Genomic DNA, 26,587 nt, shown 5'->3' with positions numbered 1-26,587 from the left:
CCGGGGGCGGGCGCCGGGCGAGACCGCTCCCGGGCGGCGGGAGGCTCCTGGGCGGGGCCCGCTGTGCTCGCCAGTTTTCCCTGTTAAGAGCTGCAGTTTATTCGTATACCGGTCTGCCCGGTCACTTCTCAGGGCTTCCTGCGGATGACTGGATTCTCATTACAACTTTCTGAAGTAGGTGCATTAACTTAATCTACCCCGAGTATTAGAATGCAGTCTTCTCAAGTTCATGACTACAGGAAGCATCTTCTCTGACCTCCGTGGGATGAAGTTATAGCCAGTATCCGAACACTGGAGAATTCAGTGTGGAAATTAAACAACACACGTAAACAACCAAGGGTCGCAAGAATAAATAAGAAGGGAAATTAGAGAATACCTTGGTGAAAGTATAACCTGCCAGAACTTAGGGGATGCAGCTGAAGCAGTGCTCAGAGGGAAATTTATAGCCCGTACATAGCTCCATTAAAAAACATCTCATGTCCCAGCTTAAAGAGTTGCCCTCTCAAATATCCGTTGATTGAATGAGCCTGGGAACCTTGGGACTGAACAGAGTCAGGCAGCTAGGTGAGAAAATGTGGTCACTCTCCACACTGAATTGCCTTTAAACTCCTAAGTGGCCGTCTGGCAATTTGACCTCCCTGGTAGCTTTCCTACAGGGAAAGAAATGCACTGGTCCAGTCGACCAAAAAATGTATTTTGTCTGAAAAGTAGTAAGTCGTCACTCTGATTTTATAAATTTTTAATTTTTTAAATTCCAGTATAACTGACGTACAGTGTTTAGTTCCAGGTGTGCAATATAGTGAGTGATCCAGCGATTCTGCACGTCGCTCCGAGCTCATCACCGGAAGTGGGCTCCTCAATCCCATCACCTAGTTCCCCCAGCCCCCACCCACCGGCCCTCGGGTGACCAGCAGTGGTTGAGTCTATTTTTTTGTTTCTGATTTTACTTTTTAAAAAAGAGAGAATGTGAAAGTTTGTTGAAAAGCAAATAGTTTTTCTATAGTTTACGATAGTCGAATTTTAAAAAGGCCAAGGACTATGGTTTTTTAAAAAAATGAAGATAATAGAATAAAATAAAAACAATTACATTTTGGTTTTATTTTTCCCCTTATGATGTGCCTGCTCCTGGTTTTAGTTTTGTTGTCGTTACTGGGTTGTGTTTTTGTTTTGTTTTGTTTTGTTCTGTAGTCTTAAATCCCAATGTCAAATTAGGTTTGTTTGTTTTACAATTTTGAATGTATTTACATGTTTTTGGAAAGTTTTGAGAAATGCATTAATTGCCTTTAATTGAGGTCTTAGGAAGTTTGGTGAAGAGCAGAAGCACCCCATTTTCAACCTGACAGCATCACATAACTTGGTCTGGACCAAGGGCTTTGTACCTCCTTCCTAGAGTCCCTGAAGGATAGTTGAGATCAAAAGTGGGAAATGTAGGAGCGCCTGGGTGGCTCAGTCCGTTGAGCTTCTGACTTTGGCTCCGGTCATGATCTCATGGTTTGTGGGTTCAAGCCCCGCATCTGGCTCTGTGCTGACAGCTTGCTCAGAGCCTGGAGCCTGCTTCTGATTCTGTGTCTCCCTCTCTCTATGATCCTCCCCTCAGACTGTCTCTCTCTGTCTCTCAAAAATAAATAGAAAACATTAAAAAAAAAAAGTAGGAAACGCTTAAAAGGAACCTGGCTTAGGGTTAGCAGATAATGTTAGCCATTGTTATTATAACGCAGTGTTGTGTATCATTTTACATGTTAATACAAGGAGCAAAAAGAGGTTGTTGAATTAATCCTAATTCTTTTGGTGAATGTATTTACCTTTCTGGCAAAATAGAAGTTGCAGTGTTAGTCTGCTCAGGCTGCTATAACAAAACGCCGTAGACCAGGAAGCTTAAGCAACAGAAATTCATTTTTCACAGTTGTTTAGTCTGAGAAGTCCAAGGTTAAGGTGCTAGTCAGTTTGTTAGTTGGTGAGGGTCTTTGTCCCGGATTGCAGACCTTGTTCGTCCTCACAGGCTAGACAGGGCTTTGGTATCTCTTCCCCTTCCTCCTCTTATAAGGGTATTGGCCCTAATGATTTCATTTAACCTTTCTTTATTGCCCCCTTGCAGGCCCTGTCTTTACATATTGGGTTCAGGCCTTTAACATAGGAATTCTGGGGACACACAAACATTCTGTAAGAGTTGTAGAACGTGGTTATACTTATTTTAAAACAGTAACATGCCCGCTACATATGAGGCATTGTTCCGAGGAAAACGGAGAGCTGAGTTGATGCGTGGGAAGGAAAGTGGAAGACCGCCCCTTCCCCCAGAGCTCCCATTCTCAGGCAGTGGCAGCAGTCTGCACCAGCCATGTGACAGATTTAACCAACTGAATGACACACAGGGCAAATGCCAAGAATAGAACTAAGCACAGGGTATCTTGGATCCAAATTAGGATGCTCGTGTTCTGGTGTGGAGAAGCTTGTTAAAATCCCATTCCGATGACACGGTGGTTAGTGCTGGGTCTGGGGCTGCAAAGAAACTGTCCTGCTTTTTGTGGGACAAAGCAGGATCTGGGAAGGTCCTGAGAACGGAGGAACTTTACCTTGGATAAATGTCACAAAGCACTTCCCATAATGTACAAATAAGATTTTTAGTACTTGCACTTTATTTAGGGAGGTATAGTTCACACATGGTAAAATTCATCCCTTATAGGTGTTCAGTGAGTGTTGAGAAATGGAATCACCACTGCAGTCAGCGGCAGAACATTCCCATCACCTCATAAAGTTCCGTGGTGGTCCTTTGGATCAGCCCCCTCCTCCCGCTGCAGCTCCGGCAGCCATTATCTAATTTCTGCCACTATCATTCTGCCTTTCCAGAATGTCATCTAAGTGGAATCATACAATATTCCACTATAGTCTGTGTATGGCTTCTTTCCTTTGACAGTGTCCTTTTGAAATTCATTTCAGACTGTTGTGTGTTTCCGTAATTGTTTCTCTTTGTCGCTGTGTAGTATTCCACCGTTTGGATGTGCCACAGTTTGTTTTTTTTCCCACAGTTTGGTTTTTAAATCACTGTCAGTTGATGGGCACTTGTATTGCTTCCCGTTTTTGGTTATTAAAAGTAAAGCTATAAGCCTTAGTAGCTACAGTGTAAATGTCTTAGAAGCAAATTCCTGATTATATAGTAAAAAGCTCCTGCAAACTTTTATTCCTCTGGTTTAAGGAGGGAACAAAGTATTTAAGGATCCCCCCCTGTATTTAATGAGGATATAATGTAGAAGTATCCCCCTTCCATTTTAAATTTTCTCAAGCATGTTCGTGTGTCTGTAAGTGCTCAGTCATATTTTCTGTGACTCTTGGTCATTGCTTCAATTTTGTGATCATTTATGAAATTGTAGGTTACACAGAAAGGAAATTAAGGACTGAGTTAAGATGCTGAAGAATTACTTAACTAAGCCCCTTCATTTTTTTAAACTTCTTCTTTTATCAGTGGTTGTAAAATTGTCACCAAGGAGCCTGAGATGTTGATGGCGGTATCCTCTAGGTAATGGGAAGTCAGAAAGGTTCAAGACACAGTCCCTGTCTCTTTACTTTGGATTAATACATAAATGCTTTTTTAAAAATTGCTTCCTATTTTGCCTGATTAGGAGTTGTCTCCTCCTGTGCTACACCATGGGTCCTGATTTTCAACCACATGCTTTGGTTAAGCAAAGGGCACTGTGTCCCCACAGTCACATCTAGTGTGTACCTCTCTCTGTTTTAGGTTGTGACCTTTCATTCCCTGGCAATAAGCTGGTGTCTGGAGATCACTGTAAAATTACCGTGGATGAAAAATCCGGCCAGGTGTCGCTGGAAGACACCAGGTAATCCCTTTCCGGTCTTGAAGCCAGTGGCTAGAGAGAAGAAACAAGGGATTATTTTCTGTAACACAGTAATTTGCTAGGCTTTGGGGTTATTAGGAAATATATTTTCTGGTTTCCGGTAATTCTTTCGTGTCAATGACACTTCTTGGATATATTCAAATTAAAGCAAAAATGTCTCTGAAAAAATAAACTTAAAAGGCAGTAATAACCTTTCAAGTTGCAAACTATTCAAATTAGACTTCATTCCTCCAAATAAAAAAAATCTTTTAAAAAAATTTCTATACAACGTAAAGAGGAGGTAAAAGTAAAAGCTTTGCTAGGTTCCACTCACCCACTAGAAATAAACATGTGCTTATTTACTATTAAGGCAGTTTTACTATGTATGGTGTATCCACTTTTTCACTCTTATTTATGGTGTGCTTATATTTGCTACATCTGGATTTATCTATTTATTATTATAACGTATCTGTCAGTTCCTTTATTGATGGAGATTTATTATTTTTATTTTTTCTTGTTATCACCGACACTGTGATTCTTCTCTTCCAAAATACTTTGCATTCATGTCTGATTATTGGGATAAATTCATAGGAAGAAAGGCTGTGTCAGAATGTTCCTATTTTAAACCTGGCACAAGTAACAGATGGCCTTCCAGCAGTACGTTCAGAATATGCCTTTTCCAACCAGATGAATTTTTATTTCTGTAAAGGTCAAGTGCTACGAGATTGTTTGGTAACTACAGAGTTAGGGATGGAAGACTGGGAATTAGGTTTCTGAGGAGGAACTGATGCTCCTTCCCTCCTCTAGTGCGTAGCACAGGAAGTTCCTTCTCTCTCAGCCTGGTGTACAATAACGTAGCACTGGTTCTAGAATTGTCCTCATGCAGCAGATCCTGGCTTTCCAGTGCTGACCTTATGACCATATTGGTTTCATGTGGCTCTTGTAACGAATTACCACCAACTTAGTGGCTTCAAATCACACAAAGCTATGACGTTCTAGCGCTGAAGGTACATAGTCTAACTCAGGTCTGTCTCATTGGCTTCTTCTGGAAACCCTAGGGGAGAATCTGTTCCCTGCCTTTTCCAGCTTCTGGAAGCTCTTGCCTTCCTTGGCTGAGGTCCCTGGAGGGGAGAGGGTGTCCCGGGTGGCAGGAACTGCAGGTGCAGAGGCCCAGCGGCATGAGTAGGCCCTGCGTGCCGAGTGAGTGGTGAGTAGGAAGGTGGGGAGGTTAGACCAGAGCGGGAAGGCCCGGGTGGCCGCACTAGGGAGTATGGACTTGAGCCCGAGAGCAGTGACAGGTAATCGGTGGGTTAAGCAGAAGAGTAAAGTCAGGCTCCTGTGGTTAGAAAGAGCACAAGGACGGAGTGAGGAGGTGCCCGGCAGCACAGGTTCGTGAAGTGTCACCGGGACACAGCCACAGTCTCTTGACTGCGTCCTGTGTGTGGCTGCTTTCATGTGTCAGCAGCAGAGCCCAGTAGCTGGGACAGAGACTGTGTGACCGGACAGCCTGAACTGCTTACTTTCTGGCCCTTTCCAGAGCACTAAAGGAGTGGAAGTCTGCTCAGATGTAAAAATAAAGCCTCTTCACCACAGGAGGCCTTAGGAGTAAAGCCACGGAGTTAAGGCGTGGGTGGTTCGAACGCCTGAACACGGGCCAGTTTGCTTGATTGCTGACTTTTGTTCTTGTACACTGTTCTTCCACTTGTGATTTTCTCTCGGGGACACGGCCTCTGCTCGGCTTTCTCCTCAGGGAAGTGCTTCCAGTCCCATCTGACGTGGGCTCCTGCCTGTGTCCTCTGCAGCCCCTGCCTCTTGCACCTGGCAGTGTGGTCTCCGGTGGACTGGAGTGGCCTCCCAACTGAGCGACTGCACCGCCTTCCAGTCCAGAGCCTCGCATTTATTTGCTTCTGCTCAGAACCCGTCTCTTAGGAGTGTCAGTGACCATCTGAGGGATGAGCTGGCCTGTTTGGAGGGAGAGGGTAGCTGGAGATCAGAGCTGCCGGTAGAAGTCCAGGGGTCCGCCGGTGGCAGACAGGGATGATGTGCTATTGGACAAGCAGAAATGTTGAAACGCAGGCTGTCAGTAAGGGGGCTGCTGGCAAGTTTTCTCAAGATAGTTGTAGGGTGGCTCTTGCATATACACCTTGTTAATATTTACATCATTTTTAGGAGTATTTTACCATTTTCAAAGCAGTAATATTGAACTTCTAAGTGGTGGTGGAAAAAGAAAATTTTAACTCCCAAGTTATTCTAAATAGGATAAATTGCATTTTTGTCGTCTCTGCAGCACCAATGGGACAGTAATTAACAAGCTGAAGGTTGTCAAGAAGCAGACTTGGCCTTTGCAGACTGGGGATGTCATCTACTTGGTATACAGGAAGAATGAGCCAGAATACAGTAAGAGAGGGGATGTCCGGGGGGCGCTCAGGTGGTGTGTGCTGGGGAAGTCTGGCCACAGCTGGGCAGCAGCATCAGAAAGTGAGCCTGCTGAAGTGGGTATTTCCCTTTAGACTGACAGTGTTAGCCCCATTTTCTTTGTTCTTTATGGAGATCCTTTTTTATTTTTTTTTAAGGTTTATTTTTGGGATAGAGAGAGAGAGTGTGCACAAGCAGGGGAGGGGCAGAGAGAGATGGAGACAGAATCTGAAGCAGCTCCAAGCTCTGAGCTGTCAGCACAGACATGGAGCTCGAACCCACAAACTGAGATCATGACCTGAGCCAAAGTCAGATGCTCAGCTGACTGAGCCCCCCCCCCAGGCGCCCCCTTTATGTAGATTCTTGGTGTGAGTCCTGTCTGTTGAAGAGTGGGGGACTTGACCTTACACCGTGAGCCCCAGCCATTCTTCACGAACACCCCAGTGCTCAGGAATCCTGTGTCTCAAAGTGGCGAGGAGAAGTGAACAGGAACGGGCTCGGCTACATAGCAGGAGAACCTGAGTTGTGGGGAGGAAGACCTAGAATAAGGGGCAGAAGGCCACTCGTGGCTCTGCTTTCAGAGACCTTAGAGGAAACAGCAGAGGTGTGACGGTCCCATTCAGCTTTTCCAGGTCTGAGCCTCTGTGTTTGTGCAAGAATGATACAGGACAAGGAGAGTTGGGAGAGGTTACTGAAGGTTACCCCCAGAGTGGCAGGAGGAGGCACGTTTTCTCAGGTTGTCTCTGGCATTGTCAAGGCCAGGCCCTGGCCACATGGCAGGGTCTTGCGCCGTCTTCTTCCAGTGGTTTGAAATCACAAAGCACAGATTCATCGTCTACTCATCGTTTCACCTTCCCTGAGTCTGCCTCCTGGCTCAGGACATTTTTTTCCTGGAGGCTTATTTATTTTAAAGTTGGTGAAGATGCGTTGGGTCACTTATTTTGACATTTCATATACTGGTTAATGTCAGTCAGTAGCTGGTAGGTCAGCATAGTCGTCAAGGACAAAGGGACTGAAGTGACAGAAAGGTGAAGAGGGAAGGGGCCCCTGCTGGTGTGTGAGGAGCCTGTTCTCACCCGCTTGGTTTCCTTTCAGACGTGGCATACCTCTATGAGTCTCTGAATGAAAAGCAAGGCGCTGCACAAGACCCCTTTGGTAAGGGAGGCTGTAATGCGGGAGTGGGCACATAGTGAGGGCTGCTGATGGTTCCAGCAAAGCCTTTTCACCTGCTCATCTGCTGGAATGCTCCTGAGCCCTGACTCGGTGCACTTTCTGCTCTTGTGCTCACAGAAGCTAATAAAGAGAATGTGTTCCACGTGACCAAAGATACCTCAGGTGCAGGGCAAGGTGACGACCACCAGGTCCCCCCGTCATCGGCCACCACTCAGGCGTGCTTTGAGGAACCACAGCCATCGACGTCGACCTCGGACCTCTTCCCCGCGGCCTCTACCTCTTCCATGGAGCCCACCTCCGCAGCGCCAGCACCCCCCTTCAGTCCTGGTGAGATGGGAGTCTCAGGGTGGTAGCTGCGTTGCTTTTTGGTCACTAGCTGTGACCCGTGTTGTCGCCAAGACACGTAAGCCACTAAGGAGGTCAGAGATGGCATTGGGCATCAGGCTCTCAGTAGCAGGATTTCTGTAGGAATAAATGTTATCTTCTTCCATCCCCAGTAGAAATGCAGAAGGACAGAGACTATAGTGCCCTGGTATTTTTATAGTTTTATTGGGACATAATTCACGTGCCATAAAAATTACCTGGGCAAAGTGTATGCCTCAGCGGTTTTTACTGTATTCATACTGCTGTGTGATTCCAGAACATTTCATCACCTCAAAAGGAGACCCTATACCCATAAACAGTCATTGCTGTCCCTTGGCAACCACTGATCTGCCTTCTGTCTGTGGCTTTGCCTTTTGGACATTTCATAGAATTGGATCACGGGGTGCCTGGGGGGCTCAGTGGGTTGAGTGTCCGACTTTGGCTCAGGTCATGATCTCGCCATCCGTGAGTTCGAGCCCCACATCAGGCTCTGTGCTGACAGCTCGGAGCCTGGAGTTGCTTCTGATTCTGTGTGTGTCTCTCTCTGCCCCTCCCCTACCCGCGCTCTGTCTCTCAAAAGTGAATAAACAGTAGAAAAACCATTTTTTCTATAATAAGAATTGAAAACATGTACTCTGGCCTTTTGTGTCTGCTGCTTTCACTGAGCATCATGTTTTCAAGACTCATCCAGAGTAACATATAATTAAAATTTTTTTTATATTTCTTATTTTGATAGCACGAGCAGGAGAGTGGCATAGAGAGGGAAAAAGTTCCATCCAGGCTCCACACTACCAGTGCAGAGCCCATTGTGGACCTCGGACCCACGAACTGTGAGATCATGACCTGAGCCCTAATCAAGAGTCGGACGCTCAAGCAACTGAGCCACCCAGGCGCCCCTTGACATTTTTAGAAATACAAAACAATGAATGTGAACGAGTCCATGTAAGATCAACATGTATTATAAAATTAAATGATTATAAGAACATTTGACGCTGGCTGCAGAGAAGACATGCAGATACACAGAGTATAACAGTCCGAACACGTACGAATTTAGCACACAATGAATGTGGCAGTTCAAAGTGATGAGTACAACTGGGTTGTTAAACAGAAGTGATTAACATCTGAAAGAAAATAAAGCTAGTTTTGTACCTCGTCCATTATGACAGTCTACTTCCAGATGGAGTGGAATTTAAACCACAGTAATGTCTGAAGAAAACAAAGGTGATTGTTCATATAATTTGGGGCAAATTTTCTTGATACACGATACAAAGGCAGAAACCACATAAAAAAAGTAGTCAATAGGGTGCCTGAGTGTCTCAGTCAGTTAAGGGTCCAACTTCAGCTCAGGTCATGATCTCATGGTTCTTGGATTTGAGCTACCAGCATGGAGCCTGCTTCTCTCTCTCTCTCTCTGCCCCTCCGCTCTTCTCTCTCAAAAATAAATAAACATTATGGGGCACCTGGGTGGCTTAATCAGTTAAAGGTCCAACTTCAGCTCAGGTCATGCATGATCTCTCAGTTTGTGGGCTCGAGCCCCATATCAGGCTCCGTGCTGCCAGGATGGAGCCTGATCCTCTGTCTCCTCTTTCTCTGCCCCTCCCCAACTCTCTCTCAAAAATAAATATCAAAAGAATAATTAAAAATTTAACCATTAAAAAAATTCAGGGGCACGTGGATGGCTCCGTACGTTAAGTGTCTGACTTTGGCTCAGGTCATGATTTCACAGTTTCTGGTTTTGAGCCCCGCGTTGGGCTCTGTGCTGACAGCTCAGAGCCTGGAGCCCACTTCAGATTCTGTCTCCCTCTTTCTTTGCCCCTCTCCTGCTCGCATTATGATTTTCTCTCTCTCAAAAATAAATAAATGTTAAAAAAATTAAAAATAAATAAACATTAAAAAAAAAAAATTCTCCCCCCTTTTTTGCCCTTCCACTGCTTGTGCATGCTGTCCCTCCAAAATAACAAAAAAAGGTTTAAAAAATAGAGCTACCGTTTGGTCCAGTAATCTTACTTCTGGATGTATGTTCAGAGACGTCTGCACCCCATGTTCACGGCAGCCTGCTCGCAAAGGCCAAAGACTCGGAAGCAACCTAAGAATCCCCCGATGGGTGGGTGGATAAAGAGAATGTGACGTGTGTGCACACATACCATTGTTGATTCTACTGTGCACGGGCAGTGCATTTATATTGTGCAATTAAAAAAATAAAAGCATAAGTAAAATCTTGCTGTGATCAAATCAGATGGAAAGCTTGGCCCCTCCCGTGTAAAGCTGGGGGGCGCTCTCTATCTGCACGCCTCCGTGTAGGCGCCTGACACGGGAACCAGCCCGCTGACGGCGAGCTTGGCGCCAGGTGCTTTTACAGGGTTTAGGTTAATCCTCACCGTTGGTCTGTTGGAGAGTCCCATCCTCATAATCTTCATTCTGGAGGGAGAAGCTTGACTGAGCATAGAAGGCCCTTGAGACCGTGGTGGGAGTGAGAACCAGAGCCAGCAGCCAGCCCAGGGAGCCCCCCTTTTCTTCCTTTGCTGTATAAACATTTGCTCCCCCAAAATTCTACCTTTTTTCTTTTGGCTGCTGTAGGGCAGTTTCTTCCTCTTTCAAAATAAGAATGCTCAGCACTGGAGGATTGTAGACCGTGTATGTACTGTAGTGTGGTAGCATGCACTAGGTGTTTATTAAGATAAAGGTTATTAGAGAGTCTCCTCACCTTTCTGTCAGGTTCGTTTAAATTCATGACTCCTTGGGAAGCAGTTGACACGCAGCATCTCTGTCTGGCCTTCATCTCTTTGTAGTCTGAAGCCTGCTGCGCCCCTGTTCTGAGCGGCCTGTGTGTCCCTCTGTGCCAGCGCTGTTGGCAGCATAGTGAGTGTTACGGGATCACCAGCGCATGCATTGGCCTCGTGTTAGACAGAATGTGGCACAGCCGATCCCCGTCACAGACGGCTCTGCGTTTCTTCCCCAGTGAATGTGCTGCTCGCCCCAGCCCCGCCGAGTGCCGCAGCGGGCGCGTGTGCGCTTCAGAAATGGGAGCTGAGTGTTTCTGTGCGCGTGTGCTACGGAGCACATGGCATCTTGGAATGCCTAGAGCTGGTTTGAGTCTGTGATGCTTTACCTGCCGAACTGTCTCCTCCCAGGCTGCACGAATCAGAACCTTTGTTGTTGGGGCGCCTGTGTGGCACAGTCAGTTACGCATCCAAGTCTTCATTTCAGTACAGGTCATGACCCCAGGGTTGTGGGATCATGCCCCATGTTGGGCTCTGAGCTGAGCTGAGCTTGGAGCCTGCTTGAGATTCTTTCTTTCTCTCTCTGCCCCTCTTCCCTGCTGACGTACTCGTTCTCTCTCTTTCTCTCTCTCTCAAATTAAAAAACAAACCTCTCTTGTTTGTCCCTCTTACAGGCTTCAGAGATGCAGGCGTCTCCCCAAAAGAAAGCGGTCCGTCTGTGGCAAATGCTGAACCCCCCACCTTGCCTTCGGCTCTCCCAGAGAGAGAAGGGGCGCCCTTCTCTCAGCCAGGCTCCCGGGGCCGGGAGGATTCGGAGCCCGTCACGAAGAGAGTGAGAGCAGGTCAGAGCCTCACGGCTTCGCGTATGTCTGGCCCTGAGGGTTGTTGAGCCCCTCCTGACAGGGCCGCCTCTTCTGCAGGATCAGTCGCCGCAGCATTTGCACAGTGGAAATCTGAGTCTTTTTTCCCTTTAGACAGCCCGGGGGCTGAACCGCATTTACTGTCGGGTTGTGCTTGTGTCCGGAAGGGGTGCATTCTGAACTGCAGTTCTGCCCCAATATGGCCGTCGGTTTTTAAGAATATGTTGTCTTTAAGGCATAGTTCTGACCTTTTTAAAGGTGATTTAGAGGGGCACACGGGCGGCTCAGTCGGTTAAGTGTCCAACTTTGTCTCAGGTCATGATCTCACAGTTGGTGGGTTCGAGCCCGGTGTGGGGCTCCCTGCTGACAGCACAGAGCCCACTTTGGGTCCCCTGTTCCCCAGCACTCCGGCAGCACATACACTAAAATTGGACCCTCTGTCCCCTTTTCTCTCTGTCCTTCCCCGGCTTGTGCATGCATGCTTTCTCTCAAAATAAGTAACAATTTGAAGGGGAAAAAAAGGTGACTTAGAAATCTACCCTTAAAAAGCCAAAGTTAAGAAGATTGTAAAAGATACTTGGGAACATGCCACGGGACAGCCGCTGTGCTGTAGGCCAGAGAGCAGCCGTGGCGGGAGCAGGGGGCCGGGGGCAGCTCTGGGACGGGTGTGGACCTCAGGGAAGGAGACTAGAATATTGGGTGTGTTGAGTGGAAAATAAATCGACTGGGTTGGGGATGGTGTGGAAAGAGTCAGCAGCAGTACGTAGAGAGGTAAGTATAAAAATAAGGCCATTTGTTTACTCCAGCAAAAATGAAAAATTGTAGAAGGAAGAAAACTTAATTTTGGTTTACTGTTTGGCTCAGCAGTGAACATTTACCTGAGCATAATAACGTAAATACGATACACCAAACCAGCAATTGTGTTAGGATAATATAGTAGTGAAGGGGCTCAGGGGACAGAACCCTTCTCTACCTTAATAGATGGCCGGAGGCGATGTCTAAAATCCATCAGCCTCAACATAGCGTCATGGTTCAGAGCCACGGAGGTCCATGCCCGGAGAAACCCCCAGAAACATGAAAGTCATCTCTTCAGAGGAGGGAGGTGGAAGGTGAGGACAGACTGAGGCAGAAGGCTGCTACCCTCTTAATATTCGACTTTGTGGATTGTGTGCAAATATTTCTTTCATTACAATTAAGTATTCTGTGAGCACCATCGGACACCAGCAGAAGGAAAGGAAAAAAAGTCTTAACAGCTCTTGTTAACATCAGAGAGTCTGTATTTTTCAGTATATACACAAGTCATGTTTTTTGCTTAAACAAAAACGATGGTTATATGGAAGTCGTGTGTGACAGGTGACCTGTGTCTTCTAACCACGTATCCATAATGCCTCTTTTTGTGTCATTGTTCTTCTAAAACAAAACTTAAATGTATTGGAACTTGAGACTTACTTTAGGCCTTCTTTAAAATACAAACCTGTTAGAATACAAACCCCAGGGGCGCCTGGGGGGCTCAGTCAGCTAAGTGTCCAACTTCGGCCCAGGTCATGATCTCCCCGCTCGTCGGCTCAAGTCCCGCTCTGGGCTCCATGCTCTCAGCACAGAGACTGCTTAGGACTCTCCCTGTCTTTCTGCCCCTCCTCCGGTCACATGCTCTGTCTCAAAATAAAAAAACTTAAAAATATAAATAAATAGAGGCACCAGGGTGGCTCAGTCGGTTAAGCGTCCGACTTTGGCTCAGGTCATGATCTTGCAGTTTGGGAGTTCGAGCCCCACCTCAGGCTCTGTGCTGACAGCTCAGAGCCTGGAGCCTGATTCCGATTCTGTGTCTCCCCCTCTCTCTGCCCCTCCCATGCTTATGCTTTGTCTCTCTCTGTCTCTCAGTAATAAAAAACGTTAAAAAATTTTTTAAGTTATTAAATATATATAAATAAATATGAATAAATAAATAAAATACAAACAGTGGTGAGGGCTATGTCTTCTGTCCACAGGTTGTTGATAAAACAAAAAAGCCAAGTGTCTCTTTCTTCCTTGGTTGACGGTGGGAATGTGGCCCTTTCTCACAGAGGGGGAGGCGGAGCTGAGCCTGCAGTTGCTGGTTGCAGACACGGGTGGAGACCCCCACACCACCCTTGGGGGTGTCAGACCCGAGGCCGTGAAGCCGGACAAGATGGAGGAGACGCTCACATGCATCATCTGCCAGGACCTGCTGCACGATTGCGTGAGGTGCGCCCGCTGCCAGGGGTGCGGGTGGCCGAGAACTGGGCCCTGCCACCTGCGGCTGTGGGAGAAAGCCTGCGAGGGGGTGACGGCGGCCTCGGCTGACCCGAGAGGCCTGGTGACCCTTGACGCAGGGCAGGAGAGCTGTGCTGAGCTGTGAGGGGGTGTCAGCAGCACAGAGGGAATGCCCCCAAATGAGGACCCAGGAGTGCCTTAGGGAGAGCCCTTTCCTGGCTTTTCTCTGGGGTCTTAAGAGGGAGAGCCTGAGTTTCCACTTAACTGCAGGCTTTTTCGGCATTTGGTGTCCGGCTCCTCATACTCCTGGAGTCACAGCTTGCCTTACTGGTCCTTCCAGAGCACAGAGGGTCACTTCCGGTTTCTTTTCATTAACTTGGACTGAGCTAAAGTAGTTTAGGATGAAAGCTGTTCTTGCACGGGACTGTTTTCATATGGCTTGTGGAAGGCAGGTGACATTGCCAGTCTATCAGCAGAGCGTGCCGGCCCCGCCTCCAGTGGGCACCGTGTGCAGGGCGGGTTTGGCCCCCACCCCGCCCCGAGAAGCATGAGTTCTAGGCTCTGCTGGGTCAAGTGAGCTTGGTGGGTGGGTAATTCCCCCTTCCCCTCTGGGGGAAGAGGCAGCATGAACTGGGGTCCCTGCTTCTCATGCTCCAGACGGGCCATGCCGCAGGTGCCCTGGCATCGGCGGGGGGGGGGGGGGGCAGCTTTGGCTTAGCAGACAGATGCTCCACCTGCAAGTGCTCTGCGGGGGCATCTGAGGACCTGTCCCTCATCTGAGGACTTGTGCCCTCAGCCTGCAGCCCTGCATGCACACCTTCTGTGCCGCCTGCTACTCCGGCTGGATGGAGCGTTCCGCCTTCTGCCCCACCTGCCGCTGCCCGGTGGAGAGGATCTGCAAAAACCACATCCTGAACAACCTGGTGGAGGCGTACCTTCTCCAGCACCCAGGCAAGTGGGGAACCCGCTCAGCTCCCAGAGGCGGCGGGGTCTCTCTAGGAGCCCTTGGCCAACAGAGCCGTGTCCTTTAAATTCCAGACAAGAGTCGCAGCGAGGAAGATGTGCGGAGCATGGCTGCCAGGAACAAGATCACTCAAGACATGCTGCAGCCCAAAGTCAGAAGGTCTTTCTCTGATGAGGAGGGCAGTTCAGAGGACCTGCTGGAGCTGTCAGATGTGGACAGCGAGTCCTCAGACATTAGGTGAGCTTATGCCTGGCTCTGAGCAGAGCAGGGAGCTGGGCGGCAGCACAGGGCTGGAGTCTGGATTCTGCGCTGAGCAGCCCAACTCGTGAGTGTGCGTTCTGATGTGTGACATCAGCTAGTGACGGCCTGCCTCGGGCGTGGTGAGGATGGGGTGGGTGCCGGCTGAGGACAGCCGCTCAGTCGGGTGACAGTGAGGGGTATTTGCCACCCGCCTTCTCCAGTACCCCCTTCCCTTCTCAGGTGTACCTGCGATATTTATTCTCCTTTGTTGTCATGTACCTTCTTACTTCCCATGTTAGTGAAATGTGATGGCTATACGGCCTGTATAAGTGTGGGGTGTACGGGGTAGTGGTTAGACCAACGCTTGTTAGAAAATGACTGCCATGTCCCTTGTTATCTCCTGACACCACCTCAGGTGCCTTGATACACTGGCTACGATGGAATTTGGGACTTATTTTATAAAATTTTTTAAATGTTTTATTATTATTATTTTTTTTTTTTGAGAGGGAGGGAGAGAGAGAAAGACAGCATGAGCAGGGGAGGGTCAGAGGGAGAGGGAGACACAGAATCCCAAGACAAACTCCAGGCTCTGAGCTAGCCGTCTGCACAGAGCCTGAGGTGGGGCTCAAACCCACAAACTGCGAGATCATGACCTGAGCGGAAGCCGGATGCTCAACCGACTGAGCCACCCAGGCGCCCCAAGGGGTTCAGGACTTAATGTGTTCTTTGTCCCCCGTGAGCACACTTCCCCTAGCTCAGCTGGCGACCGGAGTCCTGCAGTGTTGGGCATGTGTCATCATGTGTCAGGGTATTACTGCAGAAGAGTCTCGGCCCCTGGCCGGGAGGGCGTGATGCTAGCAGACCTGTTGTATCTGCCTTAGGTGCTGCTGTTTGAGGGCTCGGAAGTCCACAGTCTGAGTTTTGTGTGGAGGTGATGACACTTGGAAAGACAAAAATCAAAGATCTGAATTTATTATCTTTTCTTTCTTTCTCTAAAATTTTGGAAATAACAGTGAAGCAAAAGGGAATCAAAAATCGCTACGGCGTGAACATTTTATTGTGTATGTTTCTGGCAACTCCTATACTTAGTCGCATAGTCACTCATATTTCCTTTGTTAACGAAGTAAAAAGCGATGTGCTTAAAAGTAAACACCCTTACAAAGACGGGGTTCTGCCGCGCGTACAGTTCCATGCTGGTCCCCGAACTCTGGAGAGGCAGTGCCGGGGACGGACCCCAGCTCCGCACGCACAGCCGGCCAGCTCACGGAGGGGCTTCAGCTCCGACAGCCTGACCGGGAGGGCGCCTTGCTGGACCTGGCATCTGTGTCATCATCCGCCTGTCACGGGAGTCCTGGTGATGGCCTTGGGCTTGTGGGGGGAAGTCAGGAAGCCCCGCTGGCGGTCGGTGTGGCCCGAGACGAGGGTCGGCTCGTTCTGAAGCGAGGTCGAGTGTCTTCTCATGGTGGTTTTCTAATCATGTCTTCCTCGTTCTTCCTTCGCTGGCCCCTGCCGCTGGAGGCAGGCTCGGGAAGGCGTTCCCTGAGAAGAGAGGAGAGTCGGTGTATATTTTTCCTGTCGGTTCTTCTTTGGTTAACTGCCTGCGGTTTTTGGAAAGCTCGGCCGAAGTGCACAGAGCTAGGTGGCGCAGGACTTGTCCCTGCCAGCCGGGAAGCCCCCGGAGGACAGGAGCATTCAACCATGGCACATTTTGTTCCGGTTTTAATGCGGTTTCTTAGGTGCCCAGGGTGACAGGCCTGAGTGCGCCTCTGGACGTAGTTCACAGCTTGCTCAGCATCAAACCTGCCAGGGTGGGTCCTGCCCATTGTGGGGACTGAGTGCCCACGCTCTGGGGGATGCTGTGTTGGAAGGTGGGGTGGGCATGACGTGTCCCCGAACCCTAGGAGCTGCTGAGGGGGGGAGTGTCTCTGGAAACCTATGGCACAAGGGAGCCGGCAGATAGCCAGGAACGGAGCCCTCCCTGTCCCGGCGTGAGCCCTGACCGGGTGCCCAGCTGGGATGCGTCATCTCTCCCTGTCACACACACTGGGCGGCAGCAGACAGAGAGCTGAGACGTGACTGATGGATGAGGGCTGAGGGCCTCTAGGCCTGGGATCGGATCTCCTCTGGTCATCAGGGCTGGGGTCCTTGGTGCCACCCCCCGTTTTCGCAAGAACAGGGTTCACTACTTCTCCGCACTCCAGACGCCTGTATGCTTGCCTTGCAGCCAGCCGTACATCGTGTGCAGACAGTGCCCCGAGTACCGGAGGCAGGCGAGCCAGCCCCTCCCCTGCCCCGGGCCTGGCAGTGAGCCAGGGGCAGCGCAGGCTCTGGGAGACGCACCGTCCACGTCCACCAGCGTCACGACAGGTGAGGCGCCGCGTGGCTGCTCCCAGCTCCTCCCCGTCCCCGCCCCGCTCCAGTCCCTGACCCCCTAGCCCCCCCACCTCTCCCACCTTGTTGCTGCTCATGTTCCGTTGTGGGTTAAGAAACCAGATAGTTGTTCTCTTGTGGATCTCAGGGCATCAGTCCCGATTCTGACACGTGGGACCCCTAGTCTGCTGCTTTGGCTTTTGGCATCCCCAGGGCTGCTCGCTAAAGCTGAAATGACCCTCCTATGTGGGCCCCTCAATGAGACCCCGGCTTCTTTTTGCAGCGGGTCGTGAGGTCGTAGAGCCACCCTGAGCTCTGCCCACGGCAGGTCCTCAGGTGCCATCAGGAAAGGGAAGGAGAACACGTGGGGTCCCTGTTTTTGGCCCTGGCCGTTCTTTAGGAGGCCCGGTTTCTTAGCTGACGTGGGCCTGAGCCTGTCGTCGGGCCACCGACCCAGGATTGTGACCCAGAGCCGCCTTCAGAGCCCTCCACCATGACGTTCTCTTCATGGGTTCTGCGGGCCCTGTGGACAGAGATGGGCTGGGCGATGCCCGGTCGCCTCCTGACTCTGCCATTCCACAGGCGCAGTGTCCTTTTCAGACTGGAAGTCCCCGGTGGGATGGGCGTGTAGCAGGTGTGCGTGCACAGACGGAGCTTCAGTGTGGTCGCCGAGGGTCCAAGGCTGGGCTGTGGACACGGCTCTGGGGGGGTGGGGGCAGGGTCATCGGGCGCACCCACCAGGCCTGTCACTCGTTTATTTGGAAGAGACATAGTAGAGTTCTAAATATAGAACTTACTTTGTTATCTTACAGCGTTATCTTGCTCTTAATTGCTGAACTGAAATATCACTTTTGTTGATTTTTCATTCTATTTAAAATGTGTCGTTTAAATGGTGGGCTGCCGGTGTGCGGGGCCTGAGTGTCCTGTCTGTCCCACAGCCCAGGAGTACGTGTGCGGCCTGCAAGGGAGCCATGCCATATGCACCTGCTGCTTCCAGCCCATGCCCGACCGGAGGGCAGAGCGTGAGCAGGACCCCCGCATCGCCCCCCAGCAGTGTGAGTAAGGGTGTGCGCGGACGCTGCCGGCCCGAGCAGCCTCCCTGCTGGGGAGCCTCTCCCGTGTGCGCTTCTAGGCTCGGGCCGCAGAGCATTGCTGACGGCGCCGTGTGCCACGTGGGTCTGTTCCCTCATCCATGTGCTCAGTTGCGTGTGCAGCCACACTGAGTGACCATCTTTTCCTGTCAGTCGATGACCCCCCCTTCATACACTGAGTTTCCGTGTGTGCGTGGTTCTCCCGCTGGCGTCTGCATCTGACCTGTGTTGCCACATCAGGGTCCTCGGATTTTCATAATGTGTCGCTTTTACATGTGATAGGCGAAATATAGTGCTTTAATGTGCAATTCTGAGATTGCTGTTAACGTTGACTTTGCTGCTTATTTAATGGTTATGTGAGTTTACTCCTCCCTGAAATGGCCTGACCGGTGGTCGTGCTGTGTCCACAGGTGCTGTCTGCCTGCAGCCTTTCTGCCACCTGTACTGGGGCTGCACCCGGCCCGGCTGCCTCGGCTGCCTGGCCCCGTTCTGTGGTAACACCTGCTCTCCAGCTCTCTGCATATTCTCTTGCTGCATTTGAGGGTGGTGTGGGGGGGTAGTGTGGCCCGACTTGAGGGGGGGTCACCATTGGTGACCACAAATTAACTGCCTTCTTCTCACATGTTTGACGTTTATTTTTTTAATGTTTACTTAATTAGTGTGCATACAAGAGTGTGGAAAGGGCAGAGAAGGAAGGGAGAAAGAGAATCCCAACCAGGCTTCACCCCACAACGCAGAGCCCAGCATGGGGCTCGATCCCATGAACCATGAGATCATGGCCTGAGTTGATACCAAGAGTCGGATGCCCAACCAACTGAACTACCCAGGCGCCCCTATGTTTGACATTTAGAAGGGTCCCTCTGTGCCAGCTCAAAACCAGGCCATGACAACAACTGCAGAGGTACTGAGCTCAGTCAGGAAGGTTCACTTAGGTGCAAGGAATACCACCGGTAAGAACGCCCTGCCTGGCTGCCAGACCAGGTATGGAGGAGACAGAGCCGTCCATGTCAGGAGGGAATGGACCTGGAGTCGTTTTACTTGTTCTGGTTTTGTTTGTTTGTTTGTTTGTGTGCTTAATTTTTTTGGTTATGTTTGTTTATTTTTGAGAGAGAGACAGAGTGTGAGTTGGGAAGGGTCAGAGAGACACACAGAGTCTGAAGCAGGCTCCAGGCTCTGAGCTGTCAGCACAGAGCCCGCTGCAGGGCTCAAACTCACGAGTGTGAGATCATGACTTGAGCCGAAGTTGGATGTTCAGCCAACTGAGCCACCCACGCGCCCTGCTTGTTCTGTTTTGAAAACTGTATTTTGGGACACCTGGGTGGCTCAGTCGGTTACGTGTCTCACTTTGGCTCAGGTCCATGATCTCGTGGTTTGTGAGTTCAAGCCCCATGTCCAGCTCTGTGCTGATAGCTCAGAGAGTGGAACCTGCTTCAGATTCTGTATCTCTGTCTCTTTCTGCCCCTTCCATGCTTGCACTCTATCTCTCTCTCTCAAAATAAATAAACATTAAAATGATTTTTTAAAAACTTTATTTTATCATGGAACTATTTATTCTTTCTGGACTCTGTTAGGAAGAAAATTTGGTTATCTTAGTTGTCTGTGAATGATACTCTCCTGGGATATAAGACCGTGACTTTGCTTCCTTGCTTTTGGCAGAGCTGGACCTGGGCGACAGGTGTCTGGACGGGGTTCTCAGCAACAATCACTATGAGTCAGACGTCCTGAAGGTAATGGATTTCTCATGCAGGCGCGGGTGTGGCTCAGGCCCAGAAGAGGCCCCGGGAGGCTTTCCACTCTCCCTGTGGCTCTGGCTAGTCCTGCCGCTGAGTGCGCCACATTGGTGTTTTCCTGTGTGTCCCCGTCTTCTAAGAAATGGTTATTTCCTCCATGCCCATCAGGCCACGAGTCCACAGGTGTCGGCTTCAATGCCCGCGTGCCCCACACGGAGTTTCGGGTTCTGGATGGAGGCTGGGCCAGCCCTTTGCTGGAACTTGGCCTCTCTCTGGCTTCCTCCTTTCTGACACTGCCCTTCTCATGTCTTCGGAAGCTGACATGGCTCTTAGATTTTGAGTGTTTAATGTGCACATCATTCTCTCAGTGAGAGTGTGCCTGTCCTGTGTATGCTGTGTCGCACACTCGGGACTTGTGTGGCAGGCCCCTTGGCGCTGCTTGCTCTGGTTAGATGTCCGCATGCTGCTCTCTTGTAGATCCACACCAAAGGGCCGAGAGCAGGAGGTAGGTCCAAAACCTCAGCTTCTTTACCGTGTGGTCGTGGGTCTGCTCTGCTCCAGGGCCACCCCGCCCTCCCCCACCCCTGCTCCTGTGCTCAGGCGGCTGCAGAATTGTGGAGAGAATGTGGGGACTCAGGTGTTCGGAATGTGGCAACCAGCCTGCCTTCTGAGGCTCTGACAAAGCGTCTCGACGTGAGCGCCTGCAGACCGGCTCTCGAGCGCGTTGCCACGGCCCAGGCCTCCCGGGCCACCTGGGCCTCCCGCGTCGCGCGGTCCTGGAAGCCCTCACGACTGCCTGGTGCAAACCCCTGCCGTGTTTCACCAGCCGTGCTGTGGCCCGGCCCGCCTTCAGGGGCTTTTTATGAAATATTTACTTAATTGACATTTTTGCATTTTGTTCTCCAGGCTAGCATTCCTAAGATTTCCCTTCTTTCCCCATCCCAGAATTACCTGGCAACCAGGGGTTTGACGTGGAAAAACATGCTGACGGAAAGCCTCGTGGCTCTGCAGAGGGGTGCGTTCCTGCTGTCCGGTAAGCCAGGCCAGGCCGCCTTCCCTGGCGCACATGCTCACCCTCCACCCGCCCTGACGGATCTGAGCCCATGTGACGTATTCTAGGATCTTCTCTGCCGTGGGGGAGGTAGGGACACAGCGGAAGAGACTGTGGCCCCACCTCTTGGCATCGATCAGGTCCTGGGGCCGGTGGTTTTCAAGTGGTCAGAGTCCTCGGGGCTACCACTTGGTGTGTTGCTGACTCGGTGCAGGCTTGGCCCGTCTCCCAGGGGCACCCAGTACTTTGCAAAACGTGGTTTTTGTCACTCAGGGAGGGTGCAAAAATCAGCAATGACTTTTTTTTCTAAGACATAAATTATGGAAGACTTGAAAGGCTACGGGAAATCCTTCTGAGCAGATACATTCTCACAAGGGTCCAGGGGTTCTGTGCCACCGCAGCCCTTGGGGCACCCGGATGACAAACCTGAGCTCCATTACCTTCTTAGTGACTGCTGCAGGCAGGGCCCAGAAAGACGTGTGAGTGACAGGGGGAAGCACAGTGGATAAAGTGACAATCACGGGGGATCCCACCCCTGACGACCCAGTGATGACGCCACACCGCCTGTGCGCCGCTGCACCGGGACACGGTCGTGGTCCTCATGCCACACGTGCTGTTCACTCAGCAGTCTTCCTGGGACCCTTTCCATGTCAAGTTCTTTACCTGGAATTTTTTTCAAGTTTGTTTGTTTTGAGAGACAGTGCAAGGGGGGAGGGGCAGAGAGAGAGAGAGAACAAGAATCCCACTTGGGGGCTTCAGCTCATGAAACCACAAGATCATGACCTGAGCCACAATCGAGAGTTGACTGAACCACCCAGGCGCCCCTACCTTGATTTTTATTCTCTAGTATTCTAGTATCATGGTTTATGTAACCCAGTCATTAGTATAGGATGTTTAGGTGATTCTCCACTTTTCACTATCTGAATAAGCCCCGTGGCTGCTGAGCATTCAGGATGGTAGTTAGGAAACCCGTTCCATCAGGATAAATAAGTAAATTGTTGGACAGTGGTATGAACAGTTGAGAGTTTGCCGTATTTGCTGTCTCCCCTCCCCCGGAGAACATCCCTCGGCGTCTTCGCGGGCCCTCCTGCCCTGAGTTTGTCCGTAAATACAGGCGAGGCAACTGGGATGGAGCATTGGTTTATCTGGCCGTGTTGGGGCTTAGCAGAATTGAAGATCTTTTTGTTTTATGGTCCACTGGCTTGTCTGTGACCTTGGCCCATACTTCTATCAGTCTGTTTGGATTTGTGGGTACAGGTTGGTAGGATATCTTTGTCATTTAAAGGTGTACCATATTGTTATGTAGGTGGCAAATGTGTTTTTCCACTATTTTATTAGGGTCTCACCTTTGTTATATGTGTTTCCATTGTGTTTAAGTTGCTGGTAGTCAAGAGTCACAGATCCTTTCCTGTGTGCTATTTGCTTTTTGTGACATAAATAGCTCAAGAGAAGAATAATACTCATCCCTCTTAGTACTTTCTTGAATTTTTATTCTTCTTCTTATTATTTGTTTAGAAATGCTCTACTTTTTAAAGCTTATTTATATACTTAGAGAAAGAGAGATCGAGAACTTGTGTGCTGAGTCGGGAGGGGTGGAGAGCAGAGAGAGAGCAAAACTCCTAAGCAGGCTCCTCACTGCCAGCGCAGTATCCCATCTGGGGCTTGAATTCACCAACTGTGAGATCGTGACTTGAGCCAAAGTCCAGCGCTGGACGCTTAACTGCACTGTTACATTTTTGGATTTTTAAAGTATTTGAATTTTTTACCCAAGTGGAATTATTTTGCTGTGAGGAAATAAGTTGGTATCGAGATTGGTTTTGTTCTTGTTTTCTGAAAGTCTGGCCCATTGTCTCTACCTTGTTGATGGCTCAGTGCACCGGTTTCCCACTAGTGTGCAAGGCCGCAGCCATTCTACTGTTCTGGAAACACGGTGCTGCCTGATGACGGGCATGCCCACACGAGGCTGTGTCCTTCCAGATTACAGAATCACAGGGAACACCGTGCTCTGTTACTGCTGTGGCCTGAGAAGCTTCCGGGAGCTGACCTACCAGTATCGGCAGAACATTCCAGCTTCCGAGTTGCCAGGTAAGAAGTCCCTCACGCCCCGACGCAGTTCTGCTAGTCAAGACGGGCTTCTGCGTTCTCAGCGCATGTCTGTATCAGCAGAGAGAAGACAGGGCACGTGGCCTGCCTGATGGCCATGCTCCTTCCCAGGCCGCCCTTGACCCCGAGTTCGCTCGGGCTCTGGGCCTGTTGGCCGTGACACACGTTTCTAAAATAAGATTCACAAAAACAACCTATCGACGATTGTAGTAGTCTTATTTCCTAAGTTGGGCTTTCGGTTAAACTTTTTTTTCCCTTGGAATCTTAGAACAGGCAGGGAAACTAACTAGTTGTAAAGTGTGACAAAATGCTATGGCTGTCGTTTTTCTCTTTGGGGCTTTACTTAAATTGGCTTAGCGGAGTTGGTGAGCGTCAGTGTATTACACACACGTGACTTTTTCTCTCCCTAGTGGCTGTGACATCCCGTCCTGACTGCTACTGGGGCCGCAACTGCCGCACTCAGGTGAAGGCCCACCACGCGATGTGAGTGAGATGCACGGCGGCTGGGCTGGGGGAGGAGGGCGCCGGGGCGGCCCCCTGCAGAAAGGCAGACCCCCGTTTTCCTAACAGAAAGGCGATTTTTTTCTTTTAAGTGTTTTGGCCAAATCGATACCTCAGCTTTTAGGGATCTTTATGAACTAGTTAACTATTTACTTGTAAATATAGTAAGTTAGTTCTGTTTGTATGAAGTCCTCGTGTTACTGTTTCAGAACGCTGCTCTTCTGTTCTTATTTCATGAAGCGTGTGCGTGCAGACGTTTACTTCTGTGTCTGCAGAACGAACCCACTATTGTTCCCGCTGACACGTGGGAGAGTTGGTGCTCTGTGACTCCGTGGCTGTGGTTGCTGAGAACTCTGGCCACTGTCCTGAGTCTGTGCTAGCTCTAACTTGGCAGCTGTTGCCAGCCATTCCTGCACCCGGTGATGTCTGCATTGCCACACGGGGTCGTCTGCAGGCATGCGGTTATCTGCACTTTCAAACCATAGGTGAGGTGTCCTGTAAATCACCCTCACAGATTGACGCTTCGAGGCTACTGTGATCCCCAGTCACTTGTGGTTTCCATCAAAGTCACTGAGATGTGCCCGTCGTGCAGGAGACAAGGCCCCAAGTGAAGGCTCCCTGGAGGACTGACTCTGTGGAATGTGGAATAAAAACCTTGCTTTCTATTTGAGCATAGATAGTGTAGGAGACCATTTCCTTGTAGGGAAAGAGATTTTACTAGTAACTAGCCAGTCTTTCCTAATGAAGACAGGGGTGAGGGTAGCAGGGGCACATGCATCCTCCTCTGGGCGTGCCCTGCTCATCACAGAGAGAGAGGTGGTGGCACTGGCACCCAGCGGGCGAGTCTGTTGGTCCTGCCCTGCAGAGTGGCCCATATGCCTGGGGGGTTCTGAGCTGACACAGCTTTGAGTCTCTTTTCTAAGAAAATTACCTAAAATATTTGCCTTAAAAAATAATAATCAAATATTTGGCTTTAAGATTTAAGAAGGAAAAGAAGGCTGCCGGAGGGGTTAATGCCGTGGATGGGATGAGGCGGTGCCACCGTGAGCCGCCCCATGGGAGCCGGCCCGCGCGGGCGATCAGCACCTCGGCAAGCTGCTCCGGCGTGTGATCTCCAGAGCCACGCACTGGAATGCTTCTTGATGCCGGCTTGTGTAATTTGGCTTTTTTCTCCCTGCAGGAAATTCAATCATATCTGTGAACAGACCAGGTTTAAGAACTGAGCATCTAGGAGGCACCAAGGTGGCGTGGGGGTAGTGGACGTCAGCGACATGGAGCTTCCGGAAATACCAGATACAAACATTTTAAGGGCATTTTACAGTCCCCCGGGGGTGCTGGGGGTCTCTACTTCCGGCACTGTAGTTGGGCTTTTTCTTTTGTGGCGCGGGACCCCACCCCCACCCCGCCGCGGCCTGGAAGGCCTGGGGTGGCACGAACAGCCCCTCCTCTGGCCTCGGGGCCCCCAGAAAGCGTCAGCCAGAACTGCTATCAGCCGCCCCCTCCTCTCAGATGATGACGTTCAGGTTTGCTCTTTGAACCTTTCCCAAAACTGCGGCGAGGACAGACGTCTCTCTCTCTCTTCAAGAAAGCTCTCATGGGAGAAAAGAGAAAGTCTGTCAGAACTGTCCTGTCTTGAAGGGAAAGGGGGCAGAGGGCTTAAAGCCTGCGGGCACAGCCCTGCTCGGCCGAGCCCCGGCTCTTAGGCACTCTGATCTGTGAGAGGTTTGGTGCTGATCTTCTAGCAAGATTTATCACAGACTGTAGCACAAGTAATATAATATATAATTTACAGATTGACTAAAATTGGGATAGTAGGGGAGTTGAAGGAATAAACGTGTTTGTGTTTATTACAAAAAGGAAAAACTCAGATGTCCGGAACTGCTAACCCTAGACCCCCAGCATTAAGTGCGCGGCCCAGTCCCAGAAGGGCAGACAGTGGGTCATCCCCACCCTCGGCCTGCTGCGGAGCAGAGCGCTGGTGCCCATTCTCACTCTGTGGGCGCAGCCGTGGGCCCTGCTGAGCTGCCCCCGGGGTCTTTCTCTGTTCCCTGCTGGGCCAGCTCAGCCTGGGGGTGCCCCCTGCCCACCCGGAGCGGCCCGTTCTGAGAGCGCCAGGGACCTTTGCGGGTGAGACCTCGCCCCTTTGTTGGGTTTGCCATGTCATCTGGAATAATACTTGAAATTTTGTTCTTTGTTAAAAAAAAAAGGTTTTTTTATCGTTTGTTGAAATCATCTGTTATTTTTGTTTGCAAAATTGTAACTTTTTGCTTCTTCTCAGGAATAGGATTTTCAACTGTTGTCTTGCTCTTGATACAGACTCTGAGAAGCAGCGCTGGTTGTGGAAAAGGCCTCTTTCCCCTGTTCTAATAAACAAGCCGTGTCTGTTTCTCTCCCCACGGGGTCATCCGTGCGGCGCGCTCCTTCCCTTTGCAGGACCGCGGGCATCCTGACTTCCTGCTCGCCTGAGTCCCATCTGCAGCCTCACTCGGACCAGCCCCATGAGCGGCCCCGGGTGGGTGTGAGGGGTGCCGGGGGCGGGCGCCAGGTCTAAGTACGTGGGGAAAAGGGGAAGAGGCCGAGGATCTCTTGGATCCTCCAGCCCCAACTGACAGCCTTTTGATCACAGTTGAAGCTGTGGCTTTGTGTCTGAGTCCTGGGCTCCCTGCACAGGAGGGAGGCCTGTCCCCCATTCGTGGGGCGGTGCCTCATCTCTCCCTTTTCTCCTGAAAAGTAAGAGCAAGGATGTGGCTCCTCAGTGATCTAGCAGCTCTGTAAGCCTAGGTTTAAGCAGAGCATGGGGGGCGCCTGGGTGGCTCAGTCGGTTAAGCATCCGGCTTCGGCTCAGGTCAGATCTCACGGTTCGTGGGTTCAAGCCCCGCGTCAGGCTCTGTGCTGACAGCTAGCTCAGAGCCTGGAGCCTGTTTCGGATTCTGTGTCTCCCTCTCTC

General features: G+C 50.3%; 1 protein-coding gene across 1 annotated transcript in view; it reads left to right on the top strand.

The window, feature by feature from the left end:
* CHFR (checkpoint with forkhead and ring finger domains) overlaps positions 1-26,036 on the top strand; it is a 26,449-nt gene extending 413 nt beyond the window's left edge. The window contains exons 3-18 of the mRNA XM_029921645.1: positions 3,731-3,830; positions 6,115-6,224; positions 7,338-7,397; positions 7,533-7,742; positions 11,173-11,340; positions 13,422-13,581; positions 14,387-14,541; positions 14,629-14,791; positions 17,019-17,161; positions 18,103-18,219; positions 18,666-18,749; positions 19,912-19,982; positions 20,931-21,018; positions 23,014-23,121; positions 23,550-23,622; positions 24,821-26,036. Of these exons, the coding sequence (XP_029777505.1) occupies positions 3,731-3,830; positions 6,115-6,224; positions 7,338-7,397; positions 7,533-7,742; positions 11,173-11,340; positions 13,422-13,581; positions 14,387-14,541; positions 14,629-14,791; positions 17,019-17,161; positions 18,103-18,219; positions 18,666-18,749; positions 19,912-19,982; positions 20,931-21,018; positions 23,014-23,121; positions 23,550-23,622; positions 24,821-24,863 (1,853 nt within the window). The 3' untranslated portion in view covers positions 24,864-26,036. The remainder of the gene's footprint in view (positions 1-3,730; positions 3,831-6,114; positions 6,225-7,337; positions 7,398-7,532; positions 7,743-11,172; positions 11,341-13,421; positions 13,582-14,386; positions 14,542-14,628; positions 14,792-17,018; positions 17,162-18,102; positions 18,220-18,665; positions 18,750-19,911; positions 19,983-20,930; positions 21,019-23,013; positions 23,122-23,549; positions 23,623-24,820) is intronic.
* The last annotated feature ends 551 nt before the right edge of the window (positions 26,037-26,587 follow it).

Source organism: Suricata suricatta, chromosome 14, assembly GCF_006229205.1.
Source record: "Suricata suricatta isolate VVHF042 chromosome 14, meerkat_22Aug2017_6uvM2_HiC, whole genome shotgun sequence".
In the NCBI taxonomy this organism is placed as follows: domain Eukaryota; kingdom Metazoa; phylum Chordata; class Mammalia; order Carnivora; family Herpestidae; genus Suricata; species Suricata suricatta.
The sequence above is the reverse complement of the archived record's forward strand: the minus strand, read 5'-3'. Positions and strand labels throughout refer to the sequence as shown.